Source organism: Boleophthalmus pectinirostris, unplaced genomic scaffold (assembly GCF_026225935.1).
Source record: "Boleophthalmus pectinirostris isolate CB_2022bp ecotype Guang Dong unplaced genomic scaffold, ASM2622593v1 HiC_scaffold_16, whole genome shotgun sequence".
NCBI classification, from domain to species: domain Eukaryota; kingdom Metazoa; phylum Chordata; class Actinopteri; order Gobiiformes; family Gobiidae; genus Boleophthalmus; species Boleophthalmus pectinirostris.
Window position 1 is genome coordinate 33235857 of NW_026571095.1, and position 26943 is coordinate 33262799.

Sequence of the window (26943 nt, forward strand, 5' to 3'; positions counted from 1 at the left end):
CCAGTCTCAGTCCCAGTCTCAGTCCTGGCCTCAGTCCCAGTCTCAGTCCCGGTCTCAGTCCCAGTCTCAGTCCTAGTCTCAGTCCCGGTCTCAGTCCTGGTCTGAGTCCCAGTCTCAGTCCCGATCTCAGTCCCAGTCTCAGTCCCGGTCTGGTCTCGGTCTCAGTCCCGGTCTCAGTCCCGGTCTCAGTCCCGGTCTCAGTCCTGGCCTCAGTCCCAGTCTCAGTCCCGATCTCAGTCCCAGTCTCAGTCCTAGTCTCAGTCCCGGTCTCAGTCCTGTCTGGTCCCAGTCTCAGTCCCGGTCTCAGTCCAGGTCTGGTCTCGGTCTCAGTCCCGGTCTGGTCAAATTAATGAAGAAAATTGTTGGTTTTATATTGAAAAACGAACGAACGATACACAGATTCAGACGAAGTTTTTGACGGACCCTCCACCGAAAAAGTTGATCACAGGAGTAATTTTTTCTTTCATTTCTGACTTTTAATAAACTACTTGCTCAATATGAATTAAGTTTTTGTTCATGCTTTTTTTTTAACTGAGGATAATAAATGCGCGGTTATGAAGTTTACGACAGCAAAAGCAGCCTCGGGTTTCTTCGCTTACGTTCTGTTTGCCCATGATGTTGTCGAAGGGCAGCTCGGGGCTCCAGGACGCCTCGTTGAAGGTGGCGGTGCTGGCGCGGCGGTCGGCCCCCCCGCCCGCCTCCTTCATGATGTCCTCGGGGGGGCTCAGGCTGCTCTCCTCCGGCTGCTTGATCAGGAACGTCTCGATGTTGTGGCGCCGCAGGAAGTCGTTGCGGTCCTTCCCGTGGCCCTCCTCCACCTCGTAGTCCCCGTTCAGACAGTCCAGGGCCGCCTTGGAGATGTGGATCCTCCTGCAGGGAAAAGGAACCACGGAGATGATTGGGAGAAGAAACTTTACGCTTTTGGATTATTTTCCACACATGACATAACGTCGTATCATAATAGTCCGGGTTTAGTCCTGGTTTAGACCTTATATTCCACTATTGTCCTGGTTTAGTCCTAATGTGGACCTGGTTTAGTTCTTGTTTAAACCTTAAATTCCTGGTTCTATCTCACTGTTCCTTGTTTAGTCCTGGTTTAGTCTTGATTTAGTCTTGATTTAGTCCTGATTTAGACCTTTTATGTCCTGGTTTAGTCTTGGTTCAATCCTGGTTTAGTCTTGGTTTAGTCCTGTTTTAGTCCTGGTTTAGACCCTGTACTCCAGTGTTGTCCTGATTTAGTCCTAACATGGACCTGGTTTAGTTTTGGTTTAGACCCTCATTTATATATTTCAGTATCTTGCTAAAATGAATTAATAAAAAAAAAAAAATAATAATAATAATAAATAAATAAAGTGCGCTGACTTTCGCATTAAAAACCTACAAAACCATCTTGAAAATAAGTGATTTAAGATGACTCAGACTGAACGAATCAGTCCAAATACAGCAAACGGTGCCAAAATCAACATTTAGGTAAATTAAAAATGACGTAAATTAAGAACATTTGACTTTATTTGAGTCGATTCAACTTGACAAGTAACATTATCTGCCAATGGAATAAGTGAGTTTTTCTTAATTCAAGCAACATTCAATTTGATTTCTTATTTTAAGTACAAAAAGTCTTGTTCCACTGGCAGATAATTTTACTTGTCAAGTGAAGTCTGGATAAAACTTTCTGAATTCAAGTCATCTTAACTTGACTAGATTTTAGTTTTTGCAATGTGAAACAACTGTAAAGGGCCGTTCTCATCAAAGCGCCAAAGTGTCCAGTTTCTATGTCAAGTCGATGTGGACGCGCGACTAGAGCGTCCTGCGTAAGCGCGGCGCGAATCTGGTGTCGACACGGCGCGTCTTGAGCATTTTTGCGTCGACGCTCTAGATGCGCGTCCAAGGCATCAGCGTCAAGAAGTTGAAAATGCTGAACTTTTTGTGTCAGACGCGCCGCGTCAACCAATCAGAGACGAGTATCCAGTGACGCAGCGACGTTATTATCAGGAAGAAAAACCCGAAAACCAGAGCGAGAACCACAAACATGAGCGGAGAATAAATATATGCACCACAATCACCGAGCAGATCGCGAGGACTACACCAGGACCGGACCAGGACTAAACCAGGACCGGACCAGGACTAAACAAGGACTAGACCGAGACTAGACCGGGACTAAACCAGGAGTAGACCGGGACTAGACCGTGATTAGACCGTGATTAGACCAGGACTAGACCGGGACCAGACCGGTATTAGACCAGGACTAGACCGGGACTAAACCAGGACTGATCCAGTGTCATTAGTGGAGTATAAATATAAACACGCCCCAGTCGTCGACCTGATCTCCTCTGCTGATGTTTTATGTCATAAAAACACTAAAGTCTCTCTCAGTCTGGTCTGACATTGTTTTGGGAAAAGAGCGGGACCGGGCTCTTGTTTCCAGGGCAACGGACACGCGTCAAGTATTTTTCTCCCGTTCGTCCACGGCATCAAAGACGCACGTCGGGGGCGTCTAAACTCAAATGCAAAGGCGTCCAAATAGAGGCGTCAAGGCGTTTTTTGACACTTTGGTGTGAACGGCTCTTAACACAATTAAACCCTCTGAAAAGTCCAGTTTGCTGAATGGTTTTGAGAGAGTGAGACTGGGCGGAGCCAGACCAGACTGTGCCGGTCCACAGGGGGCGCTCTGTCAGTCCTGTGTGAGCTAAAGGAGCATGTCTGTGGGGTCAGAGGTCACGGGGACGTCCCTCAAAACCTCACTCCCCTCCTCTCACCTTTCACCCAAACACCCTCCTTTTTCACCTGGATGCCCTCCCTTTTCCAGGACTAAAGCAGGACTAAACAAGGATTAGACCAGGACTAAACCAGGAGTAAACTAGAACATAGAGGTAAACCTTTATTTGTCCTGTAATAGGGAAATTGCAGTGTTGCAATGTAAAGTTCAAGAAGCAGGAGAATAAGACTAAACCAGGACTAAAACCAGGCCTAAACTGGGTCTAAACCAGGACTAAACAAGGACTAAACTGGGTCTAAACCAGGACTAAACAAGGACTAAACTGGGTCTAAACCAGGACTAAACCAGGACTAAACCAGGCCTAAACTGGGTCTAAACCAGGACTAAACTGGGTCAAAACTAGGACTAAACCAGGACTAAACTGGGTCTAAACCAAGACTAAACCAGGTCTAAACCAGGACTAAACCAGGACTAAATCAGGACTAAATTGGGTCTAAACCAAGACTAAACAAGGACTAAACTGGGTCTAAACCAAGACTCAAAAAGGACTAAATTGGGTCTAAATCAGGACTAACCCAAGACTAAACCAGGACTAAACTGGGTCTAAACTGAGTCTAAATCAGGAGAAAACCAGGACTAAACCAAAACTCAAGCAGAACTAAAGCAGGTCTTTTAAACCACCCGGACTTTTCGCCCGGACACCCGGGCCCTCCCTTTTAAACCCTCCCTAGGACTAATACCCTCCCTTTTCGCCCGAATGCCCTCCCTTTTCACCCGGACACCCTCCCTTTTCGCCCGGACGCCCTCCCTTTTCGCCCGGACGCCCTCCCTTTTCGCCCGGACGCCCTTGCCCTCCCTTTTCGCCCGGATGCCCTCCCTTTTCACCCGGCCCTCCCTTTTCACCCGGACGCCCTCCCTTTTCGCCCGGACGCCCTCCCTTTTCGCCCGGATGCCCTCCCTTACCCGGGGATGCCTCCAGACTCCAGTTTGTTGGCGATGTCCACGTCCCAGGACCAGACGTCGAACTGCCACTTGCGGAGGCCGAGGACGCCGCAGAGGACGGAGCCCGAGTGGATCCCGATGCGCATGTCGATGTCGTGTTTGGTCCTGGAGCGAACGTACCTGGAACACAGAGCGGAGGGTTCAGCACGCGCCCCGTCACCGCAGGGTCACCGGTTCAGACCCCAGAGAAGAGATTTACATTTACATCGTCAAGATCCAGTGTGAAAATACAAAAAAACTGAACTAAACCAAGAATAAAACAGGACTAAACTAGAACATACAGGTCTAATACAGGATACAGATAAAGTAAACCTTTATTTGCCCAGTAAGAGAGAAATTACAAGAAATTATTGTGTTGCAACACAAAGTCCAAGAAGCAGGAGAATCATGAAAATCAAGATAAACTGGGTCTAAACCAGGATTGAACCAGGGCTAAACCAGGACTAAACCAGGAATAAACAGGGTCTGAACTAGGACTAAACTGGGTTTAAACCAGGATTGAACCAGGGCTAAACCAGGGCTAAACCAGGAATAAACTGGGTCTAAATCAGGACTAAACCGGGACTAAACTAAACTAGGACTAAACTGGGTCTAAATCAGGACTAAACTGGGACTAAACTGCGTCTAAATCAGAACTAAACCAGGACTAAACTGGGACTAAACTGGGTCTAAACTGGGTCTAAACTAGGACTAAACTGGGTCTAAATCAGGACTAAACCAGGACTAAACTGGGACTAAACTGGGTCTAAATCAGGACTAAACTGGGACTAAACTGCGTCTAAATCAGAACTAAACCAGGACTAAACTGGGACTAAACTGGGTCTAAATCAGGACTAAACCAGGACTAAACTGGGACTAAACTGGGTCTAAACTAGGACTAAACTGGGTTTAAACCAGGACTAAACTGGGTCTAAACCAGGACTAAACAGTGACTAAAACAGGACCAAACCGAGACTAAACTGGGTCTAAACCAGGACTATATCAGGGGCAAACCGGGATTAAACTAGGACTAAACTAGAATTAAACCAGGACTAAACTAGGACTAAACCAGGACTAAACTGGGTATAAACCAGGACTGAACTGGATCTAAAACAGGACTAAACCAGGAGCAAAACAGGACTAAAACTGGGTCAGAGTGTGAAATTCAGTGTAAAATTCAGAGTGTTTGAATTTTACACTGAATTTTGACTGTTGAATTTGTGGGCATGAAAATATTTGTGCTGAATATTTAAAAGGTGTTTTTTTTTTTTTTTTTTTTGAATTAAAAACATATTGTAAAAGTACACTTAAAATTTCAGCAACTAAAATTAAGAATAAAGATAATTCAATAATTCATTTTTTCAGAATTAAAAAAAATTTTAAGTGAGAAAGTCATCAGTATTTAAAATTCTAAATCTGATGGAACAAATGATCTTCCATATTACTCCTCAAACACATTTTTTTCGAGGAGGGAGCATCATTAGAACGAGACTCCGAGCTCTCGGGAGTCGGGTTTTGTGTGATCCAGGAGCGTCCCGCGGTTCAGAGACAAAAGCGCGAGGAGCTGCTCTGTTCTGCGCACTGCGGCTCTCATTTCACGCCTCATAAGCTCCCTGTGCTGAAGGCCAGGTGAAAGGCATGATGGGAGTTTGTGACAGGTGCGGCAGGGCAGGCAGCGCGGCGCCAGGGGCAGAGCATTAGACTCACGCCGAGAGCAGCGGGAGGAAACTCAGGATGTCTCAACTTTTAGAGGACTATGTCTTCAACAGAGGGATTTTAGTCCTGGGTTAGTTCTGGTTTAGTCTTAGTTTAATCCTGGTTTAGTTCTGGATTTGTTTTGGTTTAGTCCTGGTTTAGTTCTGGTTTAGTTCTGGATTTGTTTTGGTTTAGTCTTGGTTTAGTCCTGGTTTAATCCTGGTTTAGTCCTGGTTTAATCCTGATTTAGTTCTGGTTTAGTCCTGGTTTAATCCTGGTTTTAGTCCTGGTTTAGGCCTGGTTTAGCCTTGGTTCAGTCCTGATTTAGTTCAGTTGCAATTCAGGTGTATTCTTGGGTTGGTCCTGGTTTAGTTCAGATGGTTTAGTCCTGGTTTGATCCTGGTTTAGTTCTGGTTTAGCCTTGGTACAGCCCTGCTTTACTTCAGTTGCAGTTCAGGTACCTTCCTTGTTTAGTCCTGGTTTTAGTCCTGGTTTAATCCTGGTTTAATCCTGGTGTGTTGTCCTGGTTTGGTTTTAGTTTAGTCCTGGGTTAGAACTTTTAATTTTATTTTTAATTTTTTTTTATACTGATAAAGACCAGGTGTCGTAGTCTGGGACCTCATTTATAACACTCACAGAGGTCAGACCCAGACACAGAGGTCAGACCCACACTCACAGAGGTCAGACCCAGACCCACACTCACAGAGGTCAGACCAGACCCACTCACTCACAGAGGTCAGACCCAGACCCACACTCACAGAGGTCAGACTCAGACCCTCACTCACAGAGGTCAGACCCAGACCCACACTCACAGAGGTCAGACTCAGGACCCACACTCACAGAGGTCAGACTCAGGCCCACACTCACAGAGGTCAGACCCAGACCCACACTCACAGAGGTCAGACTCAGGCCCACACTCACAGAGGTCAGACCCAGACCCACACTCACAGAGGTCAGACCCACACTCACAGAGGTCAGACCCAGACCCACACTCACAGAGGTCAGACCCACACTCACAGAGGTCAGACCCAGACCCACACTCACAGAGGTAAGACACTCAGGCCCACACTCACAGAGGTCAGACCCAGACCCACACTCACAGAGGTAAGACTCAGGCCCACACTCACAGAGGTCAGACCCAGACCCACACTCACAGAGGTCAGACCCACACTCACAGAGGTCAGACCCACACTCACAGAGGTCAGACCCAGGCCACACTCACAGAGGTCAGACCCAGACCCAGACCCACACTCACAGAGGTCAGACCCACACTCACAGAGGTCAGACCCAGACCCACACTCACAGAGGTCAGACCCACACTCACAGAGGTCAGACCCACACTCACAGAGGTCAGGACCCACACTCACAGAGGTCAGACCCAGACCCACACTCACAGAGGTCAGACCCACACTCACAGAGGTCAGACCCACACTCACAGAGGTAAGACCCAGACCCACACTCACAGAGGTCAGACCCACACTCACAGAGGTCAGACCCACACTCACAGAGGTCAGACCCAGACCCACACTCACAGAGGTCAGACCCACACTCACAGAGGTAAGACCCAGGCCCACACCCAGGTCAGCAGTTTGGCTGTTTCGTGTGGTCTTTTATTGGCAGAATAACAGCGTCTGATCTGTATCTGTTGTGTTTCGTGCTCAGTCTGTGTCCACATATCCTCGTATCCTTCCCTCGCTCCTTTCGCTCTCCAGGGGAGGGCATCTGAATCTCTCGCACGCGCTCATAATTTGACCATTCAGATCTAGTTCTCGTCTAGTCCTGGTCGAGTCCTGGTCCAGTCCCGGTCCGGTCCCGGGTCTCACCTGATGGTCTTGATCATGCTGAGGCCCATCTCGACGCAGCAGTGGGCGTGGTCTGGGCGGGGCTCCGGTAAACCAGACACACAGTAATAACAGTCACCCAGGATCTTTATACGAAGACAATGATGCTCCTGGAGAGAGAAGGAAGAGAGAGAGGGATAAAGGGAGGAGAGGAAAGAGGGAGGAGAGAGGGGGTTAAAGGGAGGAGAGGAAAGAGAGAGGAGGCAAGAGGGAGAGGAAGAGGGGGAGAGAAAATAGAGAAGGAGAGGGGGGGGTTAATGGGAGGAGAGGAAAGAGACAGGGAAGAGAGAGGCGTTAAAGGGAGGAGAGGAAAGAGAGGGAGGAGAGGAAAGAGAGAGGAGAGAGAGGGAGAGACAGAGGAGAGGGAGAGAGGGGGGTTAAAGGGAGTGGAGGAAAGAGAGAGGGAGGAGAGAAAAGAGAAATGGAGGAGAGGAAAGAGAGGAGAGAGGAGGAAGAGGAGAGAAAAGAGAAATGGAGGAGAGGAAAGAGAGAGGGAGGAGAGGAAAGAGAGAGGGAGAGAGAGGAGAGAGACAGAGGAAAGGGAGAGAGTGGGATAAAGGGAGGAGAAGAAAGAGAGAGGGAGGAGAGGGGGACAGGGAGGAGAGACGGGGGTTAAAGGGAGGAGAAGAAGAGAGAGGGAGAAGAGGGAGGGCGGGGGAGAAAGAGAGAGGGAGGAGAGGAGGGTAAAGAGAGGAGAGGAAAATGGAGGGAGGGAGGGAGGGAGGAGAGGAGGTTAAAGGAGGAGGGAAAAGAGAGAGACAGAGAGAGAAAGAGAAAAGAGCCAGGGAGAGAGAGAGAGGGAGAGGGGGTTAAAGGGAGAAGAGAAAAGTGAGGGAGAAGAGAGAGAAGGAGAGAAAAAGCGAGAGGGAGAGACAGAGGAAGAGAGAGAGGAGAGTGGAAGTAAGAGAGGCAGATGATAAAGAGAGGGAGGCAGAAAGAGGGAGGACATGAGAGAGAGAAGGAGAGAAGAGACACAAGAGAACGCAAAGAGAGATGAAGAGAAGAAAGAAGAAGAGAGAGAAAGAGAGAGAGAGAGAGAGAGAGAGAGAGAAAGAGAGAGAGTTGGAGTCCTTGTGAGGTCCAGAGCTGCTCTGTCATGTGTTTACATCTGTCACAGTCACGTTCTGCACTTTTCTTTTTTCCTCTCATCTCATCCCTCTTTCATCTTTCCTCCAGAGCTGACAGAGACTCACACACTTTTTTCCCAGCTCCTCCGGGGGGTCCCTGGCAACCCAAACCAGCCCAAACCAGCCCAAACCAGCCCAAACCAGCCCAAACCAGCCCAAACCAGCCCACACCAGCCCAAACCAGCCCAAACCAGCCCAAACCAGCCCAAACCAGCCCAAACCAGCCCAACCAGCCCACACCAGCCCCACCAGCCCAAACCAGCCCAAACCCAACCAGCCCACCAGCAACCAACCCAACCACCAGCCCAACCCAAACCAGCCCAACCCAAACCAGCCACCAGCCCAACCAGCCCAAACCAACCCAAACCAGCCCAAACCAGCCCAAACCAGCCCAACCAGCCCAAACCAGCCCAAACCAACCCAAACCAGCCCAAACCAGCCCAAACCAGCCCAAACCAGCCCAAACCAGCCCAAACCAACCCAACCAGCCCAACCAGCCCAACCAGCCCACACCAGCCCAAAACCCACCCAACCAACCCAAACCAGCCCAAACCAGCCCAAACCAACCTACACCAGCCCAAACCAACCCACACCAGCCCAAACCAACCCAAACCAGCCCAAACCAGCCCAAACCACCAACCCAAACCAGCCCACACCAGCCCAGGAGGAGGTAACATTATAACACATTTTAAAGCTCACAAGAGTCGGTTTTGCGTAAGGACCTGAAATACAACCTCACACTTGTGCTCCAAAACTCTTCTAAATGTACAATATTGTAAAAAAAAAAATCATAAGCTGCTCTAAATAAACAGCAGAATGAAACAGTTTAAGGTTTAGTTTGCATCTGTAATGAGTCATAGAAGTTATTAATTCAACGTTTTGCAGTTTTCATCTTATCATATTGTCCAAAAATAACCAAACATCTCCCACTAGTGCAAAGAAACTGTACACACGATAAATCTATGCAATCTGATCTTATTTCAGTCCTGGTTCAGTCCCTGGTTCCGGGTTGAGGTCTGATCTGGTCCTGGTCTGATCCTGACCTGATCCTGGTTTTGGTCTGGCCCTGTCCTTGGCTTGGTCCTGGTCTGGTCCTGTCTATTCTGGTCATGGTCCCGCTAGTCTGGTCCATTCCTGGTCTGGTCCTGTGTTGATCCTGTTCTGGCCCTGTCCTGGTCCTGGTCTGGTACTGTCCTAGTCCTGGCCCTGATCCAGATTCAGTCCTGGTTCTGTCCTGGTCTGGTCCTAGTCCGGTCCTTTCCCTGGTCTGGTCCTGATCTGGTCTGGTCTGGTCTTGTCTGGTCCTGTCCTAGTCCTGTCCTGTCCTGGTCCTGGTCCTGGTCTGGTCCTGATCTGGTCCTGGTCTGGTCCTGTCCTAGTCCTGGTCCTGGTCTGGTCCTGTCCTAGTCCTGGCCCTGGTCCTGGTCTGGTCCTGGTCTGGTCCTGATCTGGTCCTGGTCTGGACCTGTCCTAGTCCTGGCCCTGGTCCTGGTCTGGTCCTGGTCTGGTCTTGATCTGGTCCTGGTCTGGTCCTGATCTGGTCCTGATCTGGTCCTGGTCTGGCCCTGGTCTGGTCCTGTCTGGTCTGGCCCTGGTCTGGTCTTGGCTCTGTTCTGATCTGGTCAAGTCCTGGTCTGGTCCTGGTCTGGTCCTGGTCTGGTCCTGGTCCGGTCCTGGTCTGGTCCTGGTCTGGTCCAGGTCCTGGTGCAGACTCACATGTGCCAGGCGGTCGAATCGTGCGAACAGTTCGTTGAGCATGCGGACGAGTTCCTGCGCGGACAACGTGGTCGACAGGTTGGTGAAGCCTTTGACGTCTGCGAAAAGAATGCTGCATAAAATATGGACACGTCACTGTCTGATCCACAACAGAGGAAACATCAGAGAGCGCCCCCCACAGGCCGCCGCCGGGACCGCAGGCCGCCGCCGGGACCGCAGGCCGCCGCCGGGACCGCAGGCCGCCGCGGGACCGCAGGCCGCCGCCGGACCGCAGGCCGCCGCCGGGACCGCAGGAGACACGGCCGGGACTCAGACCGGGACTCAGGCCGAGACACGAACCGGGACTCAGGCCAAGACACGGACCGAGACACGGGCCAGGACTCGGACCAGGACACGGACCGGGACTCAGACTGGGACTCAGACTGAGACTAGGACCGGGACTCAGACCGGGACTCAGACCAGGACTCAGACCGGGACTAAGACCGAGACTCAGACCGGGACTCAGGACCTGGACTCAGACCGGGACTCAGACCTGGACTCAGACCGGGACTCAGACCGGGACTAAGACCGAGACTCAGACCGGGACTCAGACCGGGACTCGGACCGGGACTCAGACCTGGACTCAGACCGGGACTAAGACCGAGACTCAGACCGGGACTCAGGACCGGGACTGGACTCAGAGACTCAGACCGGGACTCAGACCGGGACTCAGACCGGGACTCAGACCGGGACTCAGACCTGGACTCAGACCGGGACTCGGGACCGGGACTCAGAGACTGGGACTCAGACCGGGACTCAGACCGGGACTCAGACCGGGACTCAGACCGGGACTCAGACCGGGACTCAGACCGCTCACCGGTTATAACAATGATTATTACACCATTTACAAGTTTTATTACAGTTTTATTACAGTTAAAGAGAGGAGAGGACGAGAAGAGAGAGAGAAAAAAGAGAGAGAAGAAGATAAGAAGAGAGATGAATGAGAAAGAAAAAAGAGACAGAGAGAAGAAATCGGGAAGAGAGAGGAAGACAAGAAGAGAAAGACAGAAAGAGAGGTAGAAGAGGGAAAAGAGGGAGAAGAGAGAGAAAAGAGATGAAGAAGAGAAGAAGACAGAGAGAGAAAAGAAATCGAGAAGAGAGAGAGCGGGTCTGACCTTTTTTATGTCCCGTCCTGAGTCAACAACTAGCATGCTAACGGTGCACCGGCCTTAGTTCCTGATAAAACGACAATTGTTAGACGCTTTTTACAATACAGCGGATGAACTAATTTTACTTTATTACATGAAAACAAATCAAAGCTCTTTTAAAATCCTGTAGTTTTTCTTAAACATTTTTAGAGAGAGAAAAGAAAAGAGAAAGAAAAGAGAGAGAACGGGTCCAGATAAAACTCTCGTAAACGTCGTGATCGGTCCAGCCCGGCGTGTCTCCCGTCCCCTCCTGTGGGGCGTCATTCCCCAGTCTGAGTCACAACCAAATTTGCGTCAGGATTCGTACGCGGAACACGGACAAACAAACTACATCCAACACGCTTTCACTCAGTTTTACTCTTTAAACATGTTTATTTTACTTTCAAAATGAGACGAACGTTGGGAAAAGCACGACATCGAACTGTTAATAGGGCGATATCCAAACCTCATGGTACGATATTTATTGCGATATTTTGGAGAACCTACTAGAACTGTAGATAGGATACATATTTCATATTTCTTCATGTTGTTTGCACTGAAATGAATCATTGGATATGTAGTTACTTTGTTTATTAACTGTTGCTACTATAAAACCATGCATTTAAGCAAAGGAACTTGCAATTCAATATATTGTGACAGCGCACGATATTATTGTGAGACTTTTGACGATACGATACCACGACATTTCGGTTATTGTTACATGCCTAAAGGTTAATAAACCTCATTGTTGGTACACTTATGTATTATTGTAACATGATGAAAGTTATGTTACTGAGCTATTACGGTTACTCACTGTCCGCACGTGCAAGTAATTCAAATAGTTTAATGCAAAATGTCTCTAAAATGCGAAAGAAAGCTCATAGTTTTAGGTACATTTTCAACTTCCCACTCCTTTTTGGGCAAAGTTTTTGTTGTGGTTGTTTCTATTCTGATTTCACTAATGTTATATGTTCCACTATATAGAAATGTAAAGCTCTTACTTGCCGAAAATAAATAATATAAAATTTAAAAAACATGAACTGGTTTCAGCATCAGATTTTATTTTTCGTGATTTTCTGGGGACTTTTTCGAAAAACATACAATTTGGAAACTTTTATTTGCAAACTTGATATAGTGTAGTGCAAAATCAGCTTTCTCTGATGCTATAACTCTGTTCCCTCATCAAAAACATGCCTGAGGAATTTTTAGATGTCGTACATGCATGTTTGAGTAATCTAGCGATCTCTTCTGGGCTCTATTCAAACCCTTTTTACAGTTAGCTGTAAGATTTTGTCCAAAGCTTCGCTTCGTCTCTCCATAAATGTACAAAAACATGATACAAAATGTGCAGTAGTTTCATGAGCGGGATGCACGCTGATTGTTGTTGTCTGAAGGGGGAGTGACTTAGTACGGAGAGCAAAATTGCAAAAATGAAAGTGAAGCTTATAAAACATGTTAATATGTTTGGGTTTTTTTTGTTTTTTTTCGGGGAATATCACATTTTCATATCAGTGAAAGGGAATGAAGATGTTTTAAACCGGACGTACACTGTGTGATTTTTGTCATGATTTTTCACTTGTGCGACGAGTTTTCACTTAATCATGTGCCGTTCTTCGTGTAGTAAACATGGGGTAATGAGAACTGATGAATACCTCATGACCAGCTTCCAATCGGCAATCGTAGGTCGCAAGAATTTCAAACCTGTTTTGAAATCCGGTCGCCTTTTCAGTACATTTTTGGCCCATTGATTTCCATTGAAAACGGCTTTTTCTCACTGGCATAACTTTGCCAATATATTTTTACTTTTTGATGTATTTTTCATTCTTTGGTGTTGAAAACCCTTCAAATAGTTTTGTTTTAGTGATATTGATATTTTGTTTTTATTTTTACTATTTTGATATATTTCTTTTTATTACATTACAAGGTTATATCAATAGAAAGACATTTGTACACATGAGTCACACTGAAGTCCAGAGACGTAGATATTTGAGGTTAAAATGATGTGGACGTGTTCTAGAGGAGCCCCAGCCTCTGATAATCCCAACACAAACTAATTAAAATTCCTTGAAAGACATAGAAAAAAACAACAACAACTAATTATTTCTTTTTTTTTTCATGCACATAATTTGAGACTTTTGCTGTCAAAAATGTCATTTAAGGGGTTCAAATTCCAAAATATTATTTAATATTTGGTATGTACGATTAGGACAGAAGTAAATGAAGACACAGATATAAAAAAGATGGACAAAAATTTGTACTATATAAAAATATTGTGGCATTCTTTTCCGGTGTACATTTTTGTCACGGAGGACGACAGGTGTGATTATTTTAAAAGGGTGCACGAGGGCTAATAAAATAAAATATCGGAAGACCAAATGAACCTCATTGGACTATTAGGGTTTCGCTCTGTTGAAGTCGTTCGTACAGTGTGAGAACATGAATCGTGAGCGGTGAACTTTTAAACCCTGAGATTTGGTCGAACAGTTTGAGTGAAACGATGGAAAATATCACACTGGATACACCCGGTATGATCATTTAACACCCATAGAAGTTAAATATCTCGTCTTTAAAGGAACGGCTACATCTGACAACTTATAACATCATTAAAGCGTTTCTGTTTCTGTTGCGTAAAATAACGATAAAAGAGTTCAAGATGTCGACTGGCATGGCTGACGCAGATCGGGCGCGTGACTCAGACTGGGGAATGTTAGTGCGTGTCTGAGCTCACCTGACGTTCTCGTAGCGGTGGATGTAGATGCGGTGGAACTGGTGCTGGAGGTTCTCGTCCTCCACGTTGGTCATGTCGTTGATCATCTCCAGGACGACGAAGCGCGGCAGCACCGACAGAACCAGACGCTCCTGAGACACAAGAGGGAGCTTTGAGAGACACGTTCACACCAGGAGGGGGCGCTACGGGAGCGGAGAGAAGAGAGAAGGGTCTTGCCCAGAGACACAACAACAGTAGGTTCATGAAGTTATATGATATGATACTAAAAACACTTCAATTGAACACATGAAAAAAGGAGAATATCAAAGGAAAATGGCATTAAACCTTTCATGCTGTTACATGTGTTTTAATGGCAAAAAAATAAATAAAATAAAATAAAAATATTCCATGAGTGTAGTTGCCTCTCCACAGATATGACCTGCATGAGGGTCAGGGTCTGTTTAAATGAGAACGCCTGCAGGAAAAAACAAAAAAATATTTTATCGGAAGTGCCTTTCGTTTAGACAGTGACGCCGTTTTTTGGGGCTTAAAAACACGAAAATCTGAGTTGAATACACTCCACCGTAGTGTTTCCGCTGATTAATTAATTAATTAATGAATCATTGCATTTATATAGTGCCTTTGAAGATATCCAAAGCACTTTACAGTTCATTATTCATTCACTCAACACTCAGTGGTGGTAAACTACTACTGAAGCCACAGCTGCCCTGGGGCACACTGACGAAAGCAAGGCTGCCAATCTGCGCCATCGGCCCCTCCGACCACCACCATCACTCACACACACAGCACTTTCATACTAGGCAATGTGGGTGAAGTGTCTTGCACCATGACAGTTTTTTCCCACTGGCGCCCCCCTGAGGCTCCTGGAATTCCCAGTGTCTCCCACCAAGTCCTGACCGAGCCCCGCTGAGCTTCTGAGATCGGACGGGATCAGGCTTTGACAAGCCGGTGTGGCCACTGTGTAAATTCTGCTTCATCTACACTAATACATAATAGTGTAGATGAAGCAGAATGGACTTTAAAAACACAAAGGAGCACTCGCTGAAATACCCCAGAGCATTTGGAACACAGAAACACTAAATATACAGAGTTACTCAAACATGAAGTGCATAGAAGAAAAGCACAAGTTCAGATTAAAAACTCCAAAATTCAAAACTGAACTGAGCAGAAGATAAGACTGTTGTTGTTATACAGTGAGGTGTGTGTGTGTGTGTGTGTGTGTGTGTGTCGAATAATTCTAATAACACTGTAAACGCACAGTGCATGTGTAAAATACAGCACATGAGCAGGAGAGGAGCGCTTTAGTGGAGGCTCTGGCAAAAACTGAAGGAGCTGTCCGTGGTGCTGAAACCTCTTTAACATCACCACAGACTCTATAACACTCTGGAGATTTATGTACTGTATTTTTTTTTTTTTTACCCAGCTGGATTCTAGTGAGATTGAGAAATCACAAATGGAACTGTTTTCTTGTTTACGTTTTGAGATTTGTGTTTTTAAAGCTCTGCACATCAGACACATGTTTATCCTTCAGGTGTTGACGGGCAGACGCGGCTCTCCTTTCGTTCACAGTAAAACACAAATGATGTTTTTTTCCACTCTGCAGACGGTTTTGTGATAGATTGGAGCAGCCATTGAACGGCGTGTTTGCAAAAACAGATCTGCTTCTCTGAGTGAATCTGATAGAATCATGTTTTGTGTCGCACTAAAAGAGATTTTGCTTTTGAAAACACACCGCGTCTAAAGAGTAAATTACAAACCTGAGACTTTTATTTTCAACTGGCTCTGATCTGTTTTTGCTAATGCACTCCTGAGTTGTTATCATGACATAGAAGTGATTATTTACTCTGTCTGCTGTAGTTATAATCTGTGACACCTGTGGATCATGATGTTATAATTTAGACATTTTAAATCAAAATATTCATCTAAAATCATGGTGGGGCCCAGTGGGAGTCGTCACAACAAAGTGTCGCATGCTGAGGGCTCCTTCTATGGACGCACATCACACTAAACATCACACTAGAGCACAGCATTTCTACTTTTTTAAATAAATTTGTAACAAAATGCCGTCGAATCCTAGGTGCATCATCAATTATGAAAATAAAACTGTAGATAAAGTGCCTATGTCATCATCTCTCGTTAAAATAAATAAAAGAATAAATAAGAGCTCAAACTCTCCTCCGCTCAGATGACAGATTTGTGGACGTGGCTGTTGGCAAACCCTCCTGGCCCTGGTCTGGACTTGGATCTTAGACCTGGATCCTGGACTTGGTTCTTGAATTTGGATCTTGGACTTGGCGTGTTTGCGCTTTCATTAAAGGGGAAGATCTCCTCAAGCTCAAATCCCACTCAGGTCACGTGACATCCTCGAAACGCGCCCACGGGACAGAACCGAGCCCGGACCGGCGGAGAACAGCCAGTCCTGTACCAGTGAGTCAGATACAAACAGAGCACAGTCACCTGAGTAAACTTTTAATTAAATTATACTTCTCTGAGCTGTACTCCTGAGTTGCTTTCAGACACCATACTTTTACTTCTACTTGAGTAATATATATATATTTTTTTGAACTTTAGTTTATTAAGATAAACATTTAGAACAATCCTTGACAGAGGGTTATTATAATAGTTATTATTCAGGTACACAGTCACCGGAGTCCATCGTTCTAAGAATACTTCCATTTTTATCTGAAGTTCCATGATGTAGACTTGTTTTAGGCTACGTTCAGACTGCAGGGCTTAACGCTCAATTCCAATTTTTTTGTGAAATCCGATGTTTTTTCGAGGTCGTTCATATTTCCAATTAAATGTGACTTGTATGTGATCTCCTGTGTGAACATTAAACGACCTGAAAGTGTCCCGCATGTGCACTGGAGACACGACGACGTCAACCGCAGCGAGCGTCTCTGTGTTTACAGAAGTTGTCCAAACATGGACGCGAGCATCGAGCACCTGGAGATTTTAAAGTTCCTCTCGTACCGGAGCCAGAACATGAACAACTTACTTGTTTGAAGGAGGAGATTGAGAAGGAGAAGGACGAGGTTTTTGGCCGTGGTGTTTTGTGGGCAGCGACGTCCGTTGAAAGGAACATGTGGATGTGGAGACGGAGCCAAGAGTGGTGAGTGGTGATGTGCTTCACTTCAGTGACACGGAGTTCATTAACAATTTTCGCCTACTTCAGTGCAGAATAGTGACGTTTGTGGCTTGTTGATAACGTGTAGGTGGATGAATGCACTTTGTCCGTTCAGACTGAAGTCACATGTCAAAAGATCAGATATGTATCGGTTTCAGGAGCACATATCCAAGTGTCCTGGGTCACATTTGAAAAAATTGGATCTGTGTTGTTCAGACTGTCATTAAAAGATCAGATACAGGAACATAGGGGCCAAAAAATCGGATTTGGGTCACTTCAGGCTGCAGTCTGAACGCAGCCTCTGTGTCCATTCTGTCCTTGTTGGAGGGGAGGGTTTCCTCTAGTTAACAGTTTTCATTTTTCATGCAATCATCAGAAGAATACGAAGAACATATTTTTGATCTTTTACACATACATTATCTGACAGTGCTCCTAATACATATATCAGCGGATCCATGGAGAGTTCACAAGACAGTATCTTTTTCTATTTCTATGTCCTGCCAATAATTACTAAGAACGGGAGATGATTAAAGGGGTTCTAAAATATCTAAGTTTTGTCTTCCAATCAAATTCCTTCCATAGATTACTGTTGACACCTTTGTGGCTGATCAAACACACATATGTCTTATCCTCAATAATTACATTTAACTCCAGTTCCCATTTATCTCTGATATCCCGTGTATGTTCTCCCAAATCTCCCATCACCATCTTGTATGTAATGCTTTTCTTGTATTGTTATAAAGTATTGCTCGTTACATTAAATTTTTTTCCATTCAGCATGACTTTGAATGTAGTGCCTTATTTGTAAATAACGGAAATGATCTGTTGAGGGTAACGAAAACCCTCATACTTGAGTAATATTTGTACTGAAGTAACAGTACTCTATTCATACTTCATGAGAACAGAAAAACTTTGTTCTTGCACCCAGAGCAATTTGTTCAGCTTGTTTGGCAGCGCTGTCCGACGTCTTCGCTCTGATTGGTTATTTATGTGGGCGTGATTTATCTACCGGAGCCAATGGGCAGTGAGATCCAACGGCTGCTTTCTTGTCAGAGGGAGCAAGAGAAAAACACACAAAAAAAAAAACACAAAACAGGACGGTTTTGAATCAGAGCTGGCAGAAATGAAGAGAAAATACAACATCTATACGACACGATGCTCAATGACGATAAAGAAGATGAAGAAAATCATGGAGGAAGCTCGTGGACATGTTAGGCTCGGATGAAAATCAGAGTAGAAAAGTCTGGCGTAATCTCCATGACAAGTTTGCGAAAGCCAAAAGGCAAGTCACCAAAAAAAAAAAAAGAAGAAGAGCAGTCAGGCTGAAGGATGAAACGAAATCCCCTCGGTACAGAGCTAGAGCGAGGGGGCGGGGAAGTTCGGCAGCAGAACATCTTTTGAAGTACGAAACGTCAGAGCCCAAACAAACTTTGTTCTCGTTCTTATCACCTCAAGAACAAGAACAAAGTTTTTATGAAGTATGAATAGGCTTTTACTCGAGTAGAAGTTGTGTTTCCTCTTCCCACTGCGAGCGAGTCTAAAGTGACAAAAGCTTTAGGCGACAATATGAAATGATGTGAACGTTTGTGTTTCTTGCAGCTCCGTCAGATCTGATTTAGTTCGTCTCGTTTTTGTGTCTGTCCTTTTGAAAAGACCAGATGTTACCTTCAGATTACCTCCAATTATTCTGTCAAAGTGGAGAAAAGCACTTAAACTCATCTCGGCGGATGCTCTGAATGCAAAAGGTAAGTGAGAAAAACGACGGCAAACTGTTTCAAATGAACCAGTTCTGTCTTGAATGTTTTTAAAGCCGTATCAGGTACAGTACTTTTAACCCTTACATACTATTCGGGTAAAATTTGACCCGTTTTGACATTCATCAGTAGTAAAAAATACCATATGTGTCATTCTTTTATCCTGAAATGTGATGACTTTTCCAAAATTGTGCCAAAATACACAAAAATGAAAATACTTTAAAATGTTACTGTTAGTGCTGGCAAGCGATTTAAAAAAAGTTGAGAGATTAATTAATTATGATCTGTAATTAATTCATCTAATTCATCTCTTTTTTAATCTCACCTAAAAATTGCTGAGAAAAGCTTCAGCTTGAGGTATTTTCATTTTAATTCATTATTACATAATTTTCATACTATCATTAAAGTTTTTATATAAGTATCATCATTATTATTACTATGACTAATCTGCACAAATAAACTCAACTTTACGACATATAAACATAAAAACTCTAGAGCCACATCAGCCCGTTTGACATTATAATGTGTTTAATGCAGCTTTGCGCAAGTCTTACAGAAACAAAACTTAAAACCACATGGATAATTTGCATAAACTAAGCGGAGAAAAAAACGCTCTTGTGCGCTGATGTGGTTCAGCTTCTGTCGGACTAAAGGACATGACTCAGTGGAATATGAGTGTTCTTTCTGTGACAGAGGGATGTCAATGCTGAAGGTGAGTCTGTTCTGTGTCTGTGTCGATGTTTTCAGAGATCAGACGTGTGCAGGTTTATCGCAGATGCGGCGAGAACGGGAATGCAAATTACAATTCTTTGCGGGAGCGAGTGGAGCAGGACTGCACAGTGCGGGACTGTGTCCTAACAACACATAGAAACAGATTTTATAATAAGGTAACTTGCGTACAGAAACAGTAAAATTGTCACACCCCTGCCTGTCCTGAGTCTTTCTGTGTGTGGACGTGGGCGGAGTCTGCTGGGAGCACCTGCACACCATCTGCAATCAAACCTGCTTCAAAGGCCCAGCGCTCCTGCCAGACTCTGCCAGATTGTTTCGTCTACCTGACGGTGATTTTTCTGTCGGCTCAGTTTTAGATTTTTCCCTTGCTTTCTGTATACTAACTGCATTTTTGTACTCCTAGTTCCTGCCATTGAAGACTCCTGCATCCCGGCTGCTGGCTCCTCACCTCTCCACCGCCTTATCCTTCCTGGTTAATAAACCCTTGTTACTTTTGCATTTTTGTCCCTGTTTGAGTCATTTTTTGTGGTCCACCTCTGTGGTGCCTAACAAAAATAAGATTAACACGATTAAAAAACATAACACGCTAAATATGACTGTAATTAATTAATCACAATTAACGTGATAATTTGACACCCCTAGTTACTGTACCTATTGAGATGGATGTGTGATTTATCAGTGCAGGTCAAATGAAGGAAAATGGAAGTTTTATTGAATCTTGAAACTGTGAAACTGCACAGATCATGGTTGTGTGTATTTTCTTATGGGACATTGGTGACAGGGTTCGAAAGTTCACTGTTTTGTGATTCCCCCATGCCCCAGGTTCCCAGAACTAGGCTACGTTCAGATTGCAGGGCTTAATGCTCAATTCTGATTTTTTTTTGTGTGAAATCCGATGTTTTTGCGAGGTCGTTCACCATTTCCAATTAAATGCGACTTGTATGTGATCTCCACTGTGAACATTAAACGGTCCGAAAGTGTCCCGCATGTGCACTGGAGACACGACGACGTCAACCGCAGCGAGCGTGCTCTGTGTTTACAGAAGTTGTCCAAACATGGACACGAGCATTGAGCACCTGGAGATTTTAAAGTTCCTCTCGTACCGGAGCCAGAACATGAACAACTTACTTGTTTTAAGGAGGAGATTGAGAAGGAGAAGGACGAGGTTTTTGGCCGTGGTGTTTTGTGGTTCAGTCTGTTGAAAGGAACGTGTGGATGTGGAGACGGAGCCAAGAGTGGTGAGTGGTGATGTGCTTCACTTCAGTGACACGGAGTTCATTAACAATTTTCACCTACTTCAGCGCAGAATAGTGACGTTTGTGGCTTGTTGATAACGTGTAGGTGGATGAATGCGCTTTAGCCGTTCAGACTGAAGTCACATGTCAAAAGATCAGATATGTAAATGGTCACATTTTTCTAAAGCGCTTTTCCACCTTCAAGGCACTCAAAGCGCTTTACAACAAGGAACCACTCACCCATTCACACACACCAGTGTACGCAGACACTGTGGGCAAGGTGGGTTAAGTGTCTTGCCCAAGGACACAACGGCAGCATTCATCTGTGGGAGCTGGAATCACACCAGCCAACCTGTGGGTCAGTGGATCTGACCGCTCAACCTGTGATGCTTATGTCAAGAGCTGGAATCGAACCACCAACCTTCAGATCAGTGGGCGAAGGCTCTACCAACTGAGCCTACTGCCGCCCATGTATCAGTTTTAGGAGCACATATCCAAGTGTCCTGGGTCACATTTGAAAAAATCAGATCTGTGTCTTTCAGACTGTCATTAAAAGATCAGATACAGGAACATAGAGGCCAAAAAATCGGATTTGGGTCACTTCAGGCTGCAGTCTGAACGTAGAAAAAAAAAAGCTCTTTCTTCTCTTTACAGTTTGTAAAGGTTAAATAATGCACAGATACATTGATTTCAAAGATGAAAGCCCAGGTCAGCACTCAACCACACGCTGCGTTATCAGATGCCGACAGCGCAGTGTGCAGCTTTTTACTGTACACTTTACGACTCAATTACAAGACTTAATTCTTGCAAATGCATTTTTACGAGCGCTTCCTTATAGCCCGGAGGGGGTCGTCTGTCAGCCAATCACGGCATTGCGTCCTTTCCCTCTGCAGTCATTCATATAAAACGCGCTCTCAGAGGCTCTTAATGAACCTCGCGCCTTTGTGTTTTTGTGAATGGGTTTGATGTGACTCAGACTGAAGGGGGTGAGGGGAGGTGGGGGAGGGGGCAGACTGTACTGTATGTGTGTGTGTGTGTGGGGGGGGGTTGAGTGAGTGAGTGAGTGAGTAGAGGTGAGGATGAGGAGAGCTCTTGAGCCCCCGTGAAGAGGCTCTGCTCTGACAAACCACAGCTCCAGACCAACTCACACGTGGTACCGCTGAACGAACGCTCGCCTGAGGTCCAGACTCCATTTCCTTTCTGTAGACTCCATTCATACTTCACAGCTGAGGTCATTAACATTCTCTGGGGGTGTGACGTTAGACTTTAATTTGAGCTTTGTTATAGCACAATCTGACTAGAAAGACCAGTTTTTCAATACATGCATAAAGAATCTCGGACTTCCGGTCATTGCGCAATCCATACTGGAAAGGATCCTCCGAAAACGTGAGCATCAAATCGCCATGTTTGTTTTCCCAGTGGGATACGTCTATTGAAAAAGCCGATCTTTTCAAGTCTTTTGAACCATATCGCTTTTGTTTCTGGTTCTGATATTGTCATATTTTAGTTTTGGGATTCGGACATCGTAATTGTGTGGTTGTTGGATCCTAACAGCGGAAAATGACTCAAGAAATGTGTTTGCGAACTCCATAAATGCAAAAGGGAATCAGATGCAAACCTCCGTTCAAACTGTTTCCCTTCCCAACGGAATTGAAAAATAGTGAAAGGTGAAGGTGATGGGCAGGATTGATCCACAGGAAGGACCCAAAAATAAACCTTTGGCTGCCTAAATCATCCCGAGGTTGCAGAGAACATTTTATATGTGGAGCGACAACAAAACAAAATCATGATCCCTCTCTCAATCTCAGTTACGAATTTAAAAAGTCAACACCAAAGTGAAAGGCACCAAGCTGTTCACCAAGAAACACCTTCCACTGCAAAGAGACCAAGACGTGATGTTGCTGTAAAACCACAAGAACATGAAAGTGCAGCTCAGTCTGTTTGTCTTCTGCACCTCTCGATTAACAAACGGGATCCCGCTTTGTTGTCGCTCCGCATACAGAATGTTCTCTGCAAACTCAGGATGATTTAGGCAGTCAAAGTTTTCCTTTTGGTCCTTCCCGTGGATCAATCCTGCCCATCGCCTTCACCTTTCACTATTTTTCAATTCCGTTGGGAAGGGAAACAGTTTGAACAGAGGTTTGCAGTCACACACATCTGATTCCCTTTTGCATTTACAGAGTTCACAAAGAAATTTCTCGAGCCGTTTTCCGCTGTTAGGATCCAACAACCACACAATTAACGATGTCCGAATCCCAAAACTAAAATATGACAATATCAGAACCAGAAACAAAAGTGATATGGTTCAAAAGACTTGAAAAGATCGAGTTTGTCAATAGACGCATCCCACTGGGAAAACAAACATGGCAAATTGATGCTCACTTTTTCGGAAAATCGTTCCCAGTGTGGATTGCGCGATGACCGGAAGTCCGAGATTATTGATTATTGTGTCTATTAGTCTTGGTCTGATCATAGGCTCCTAAAAACGTGCTCTTTAAATCCATTTTGTATTTTTCAGACAATCTAAAAATGTATTTGGCTGCGCTCTCTGATGTGTACGTTGTGTCACCATGGTAACTTCAGAAACATTCTGCCATAGACATATATGTAGAACACCTCCAGCGTTGTTGATGTTACTACAAATGTTAAATGTTTCAGTCTGGTCACTACCTTCTCCTCTGTCACAACAAATGCCCAAAGTCTGAAGGAAAAGGACTGACAGGTACAGACAGGTACAGACAGGGGCTATGAGGCGTTCAGGGGCGTTGGTAATAGCACAGAAAATTTTAGGTTAAAATTGCTTATAAAAATGGCTATTATGCATACAACTAGAGTTTTTCAGAAACAGACAAGCATTTCTCATTTCCGTTGAGTGTTTGATTTTCAGACACAGTGACACATTTGCTCTCCTCAGCAGAAATAAACACGCTCTGGTAGTTTCACTTTCACTTTAAACTAGTGGACCAGAACAAAACAGCGAGTGTTAGGCCTTGGTGAAAAGGTTTGTCAATGATGCTGATCTAAAATTACATACACGTCCAAACACCTGTCCATGTTTTTTGAGCTCAGTTTTTCCACATCATTTTTTAACCAACTAAGAAGTGCAGCGTGTGCAGTTTAAAGGTCACAAGAAAGGGACTGTTACATTTTACAAAAGTTACTTTTTTCCATATCCATAGAGACTGCACAAGAGGCTGACTAAGGAGCTATCCAGGGATCTAGTTATCGAGATCTGAGATGCTACATTCTTTTTACACCAAATGTGGCAAAAGAAAATCTTCCAGAAGAAACACTTTGAGGGAATGAACCATTTCATCACCGTCCAAATCACCAGACAGGAGAAAGAACAAGGCTCACCTGGTCAGACATGTCAAACTCAGGCCCAGGGACCAAACTTGGCCCACGATATAATTATATTTGGCCCATGAGATCATATCAAACATGTATTAGAGCTGCCCACCAGATACAGATAGACTATAGAGACATTATTTATTCTAAAATGTTATGTATGTTATTTTATATTCTGCTTGTTCTGGATTCAATGTTTAATGCAAAACTATTATTAAACATTTATTTTAAAAAGAAAAGGTTTAACTTTGCATATCTCGAAAGAAGAGAAAACGTGCAGATGTTGTTGAAATTTTTCAATAAATATTTAGTTTGGCCCACGACTTAGTCCCAGTTTTTAATTTTGGCCTCTGTGAGTTTGAGTTTGACACCCCTGTGTTAGCCTCACTCAAGACTACCCCCCACTCCCTCCGTCCCCCTCCACCAGTGTCTGAAGTCAGTCCTCTGGTGATGCGTTCAGTGGGGGTGCCTTGCCCTTGCACTGCCTTTTAAGTAACACATTTTTTGATGTTTAAAAGAAACAATAAGCAAAATAACCATGTTCCTGCTTATTTACAAAACTATCACAGCCATGTGAGGTAACAGTGTTTGCTCTGTGAAATGTGCAGAGAGTAAATCATTTATGAGTAATACATTTCCTCGCAAAGGTGGCATTTGCAAGTCGTGACATGGACTCGAGCCAGACTTGAGTCACTATTTTTAGAACTTGAGGCTTGACTTGATAAAATGGACTAAGACTTGGGACTCAACTTGGACTTGAAGGTCACTGACTTGGGATTTGATTCAGACTTGAGACCTGTGACTTGAAAAGCACTTTAAAATCTGAATTCTTTCTATTCTGACCAAAATGATTCACACTAAGATCTCGTCAAGACATTGAAAAACCAAAAATTTACATTTCTACAACACTTATATACTCTATAAATACTCATATATAAATATACTATAATTTTTTTTAAGTACAATTCAGTTTAAAATTCATATAAATTGCAAAAATCTAAGCTGGTATTTTGGTTTAAAAACTTGAAATGACTTGAAGCTCAAAGCAGACGACTTGGACTTGACTTGGACTTATGGGCCAGTGATTCGAGACTCGACTTGGACTTTCCTGTATTTGACTTGGGACTTGAATCGTACTTGAGGGCAAAGACTTGAGACTTGCAAAACAAAAACTTGGTCCCACCTCTGGTTCCTCGTGTCTGAAAATCAGCTGCTCAGCGTAAATGTGATGTTGCGTTTTCATTTCTACCAAACATCTGTTCATATGTTTGGGACAACGACCATTTGACTTTGGTCGTTTGGCGCTCTCACATTTCCCTGCGTACAAACAGAACGAGCGATAACACAGAACTGGCAAAGGGATGGGAACAAATTAAACAGAGCAAGGGCCAGATGTGACCCCGGGGCCACAGGGAGCCCAGGTCTGGTCCAGCATCGTGATGATATGTGAACAGAACAGTGAGGGCGATCGATGTAATTACATATCGGGGGTTTAAGCGCTTTGCTCATTGATTCTGCATAAATCTGTGATGTTTTTCAGTCCTCTGGGGGATCGTTCCCTTTCTTTTTTCCTCTCAAGAACCCGTGTTTGTTTGGATACAGACAGACCTGACGAAAAATCCATGATATGTGTCCTTTAAATTGAAAATGCAGAAAATGCACTTGCAGGACATAAAGTCTTCTCTAGGACAACATATAATTAGAAATGGTGGTGAAGAAAAGAAAAGAGAAGCAACACAACTACGGTAGAATAAAAGTATCCAAGATAAACGAGGATTCAGCACAGGTCTTAAAACAAACCTGTAAGTAGAAGATAACACTTTAATACAATGAACACAACAAATAGAAAAGAATATAATAGATCAGATATAAGGTCAAGTACAAAAACAGGTTTACAAATCTATTATAAACTTATTGCCTTTGCTCCAGAAGTATTTTCACTTTCATAAAGGAGCCGTAAGTAACCTGCACTCTAGGGTTGCACAGTACTACAGTATTACAATATCCCACGGTGTCAAAAAGTAGCAAGAGTTTCATTACTGTCATTAAAAAAAATCTGCAGTGCATAAGGACCTAAAATAATAATATAATTTATTGATTCCTAAATGTGTTTGAGCAGCACAAATGAATGTGTGGTTGTATTTTCAGTTTAATGTGATCACAATTTAAAACTAACAGTGTCTATAATGTTTCTTTTAACTGTGCGGGGAGATGACGTTCGATTAGACGGCAAGTCCGGCCGTGTCATGGTTCATGTTGTAGCCCAGGTTGCTCTTTTTCTGTTATTGTTTACGTGATCAGCTGATCGCCCATCAGCTGACACGCGCCTGCCTAATAGTATATAGGGACACACGTGTGAGCGCACGCACGCCGCCCCAACTCACCGCTGTGCCACTGCCGCTTGTTTGGGACCTAAAGGACGTAACACGGATGATTAACTGAACTGAACTGTAATGGACCACGTTTTTCAATATAAAACCAAAAATAAGAAAACAAAAAAAACAACAGTTTTCTTCATTATTTGTCTCCAAAACCAAAATGAAAAAACAGATAACAATTCGTTTTTTCAGTTTTCGATTTTGTGTTTAAATGATTAATGGAAAAAACTGATAACGGCCGTTTCCCGTTTATGTGACTTCCGTGACTGCGATGCCGGACTTTTGCACTGCATACAGACTGAACCAGGACTTATCCAGGTCCGAGACCAGACCGGAACCAGACTGGAACCAGACCGGAACCAGACTGGGACCAGAGCGGACTCCGAGCTTTGACTCCGA

General features: G+C 44.5%; 1 protein-coding gene across 1 annotated transcript in view; it reads right to left on the minus strand.

Moving 5' to 3' along the window:
* Nucleotides 1–26943, minus strand: part of adcy8 (adenylate cyclase 8 (brain)) — a 150147-nt gene that overhangs the window by 50963 nt on the left and 72241 nt on the right. Inside the window, 5 exon segments of the mRNA XM_055151450.1 lie at nt 600–870; nt 3680–3838; nt 7216–7343; nt 10077–10188; nt 13971–14101. Coding sequence (XP_055007425.1) covers nt 600–870; nt 3680–3838; nt 7216–7343; nt 10077–10188; nt 13971–14101 — 801 coding nt within the window.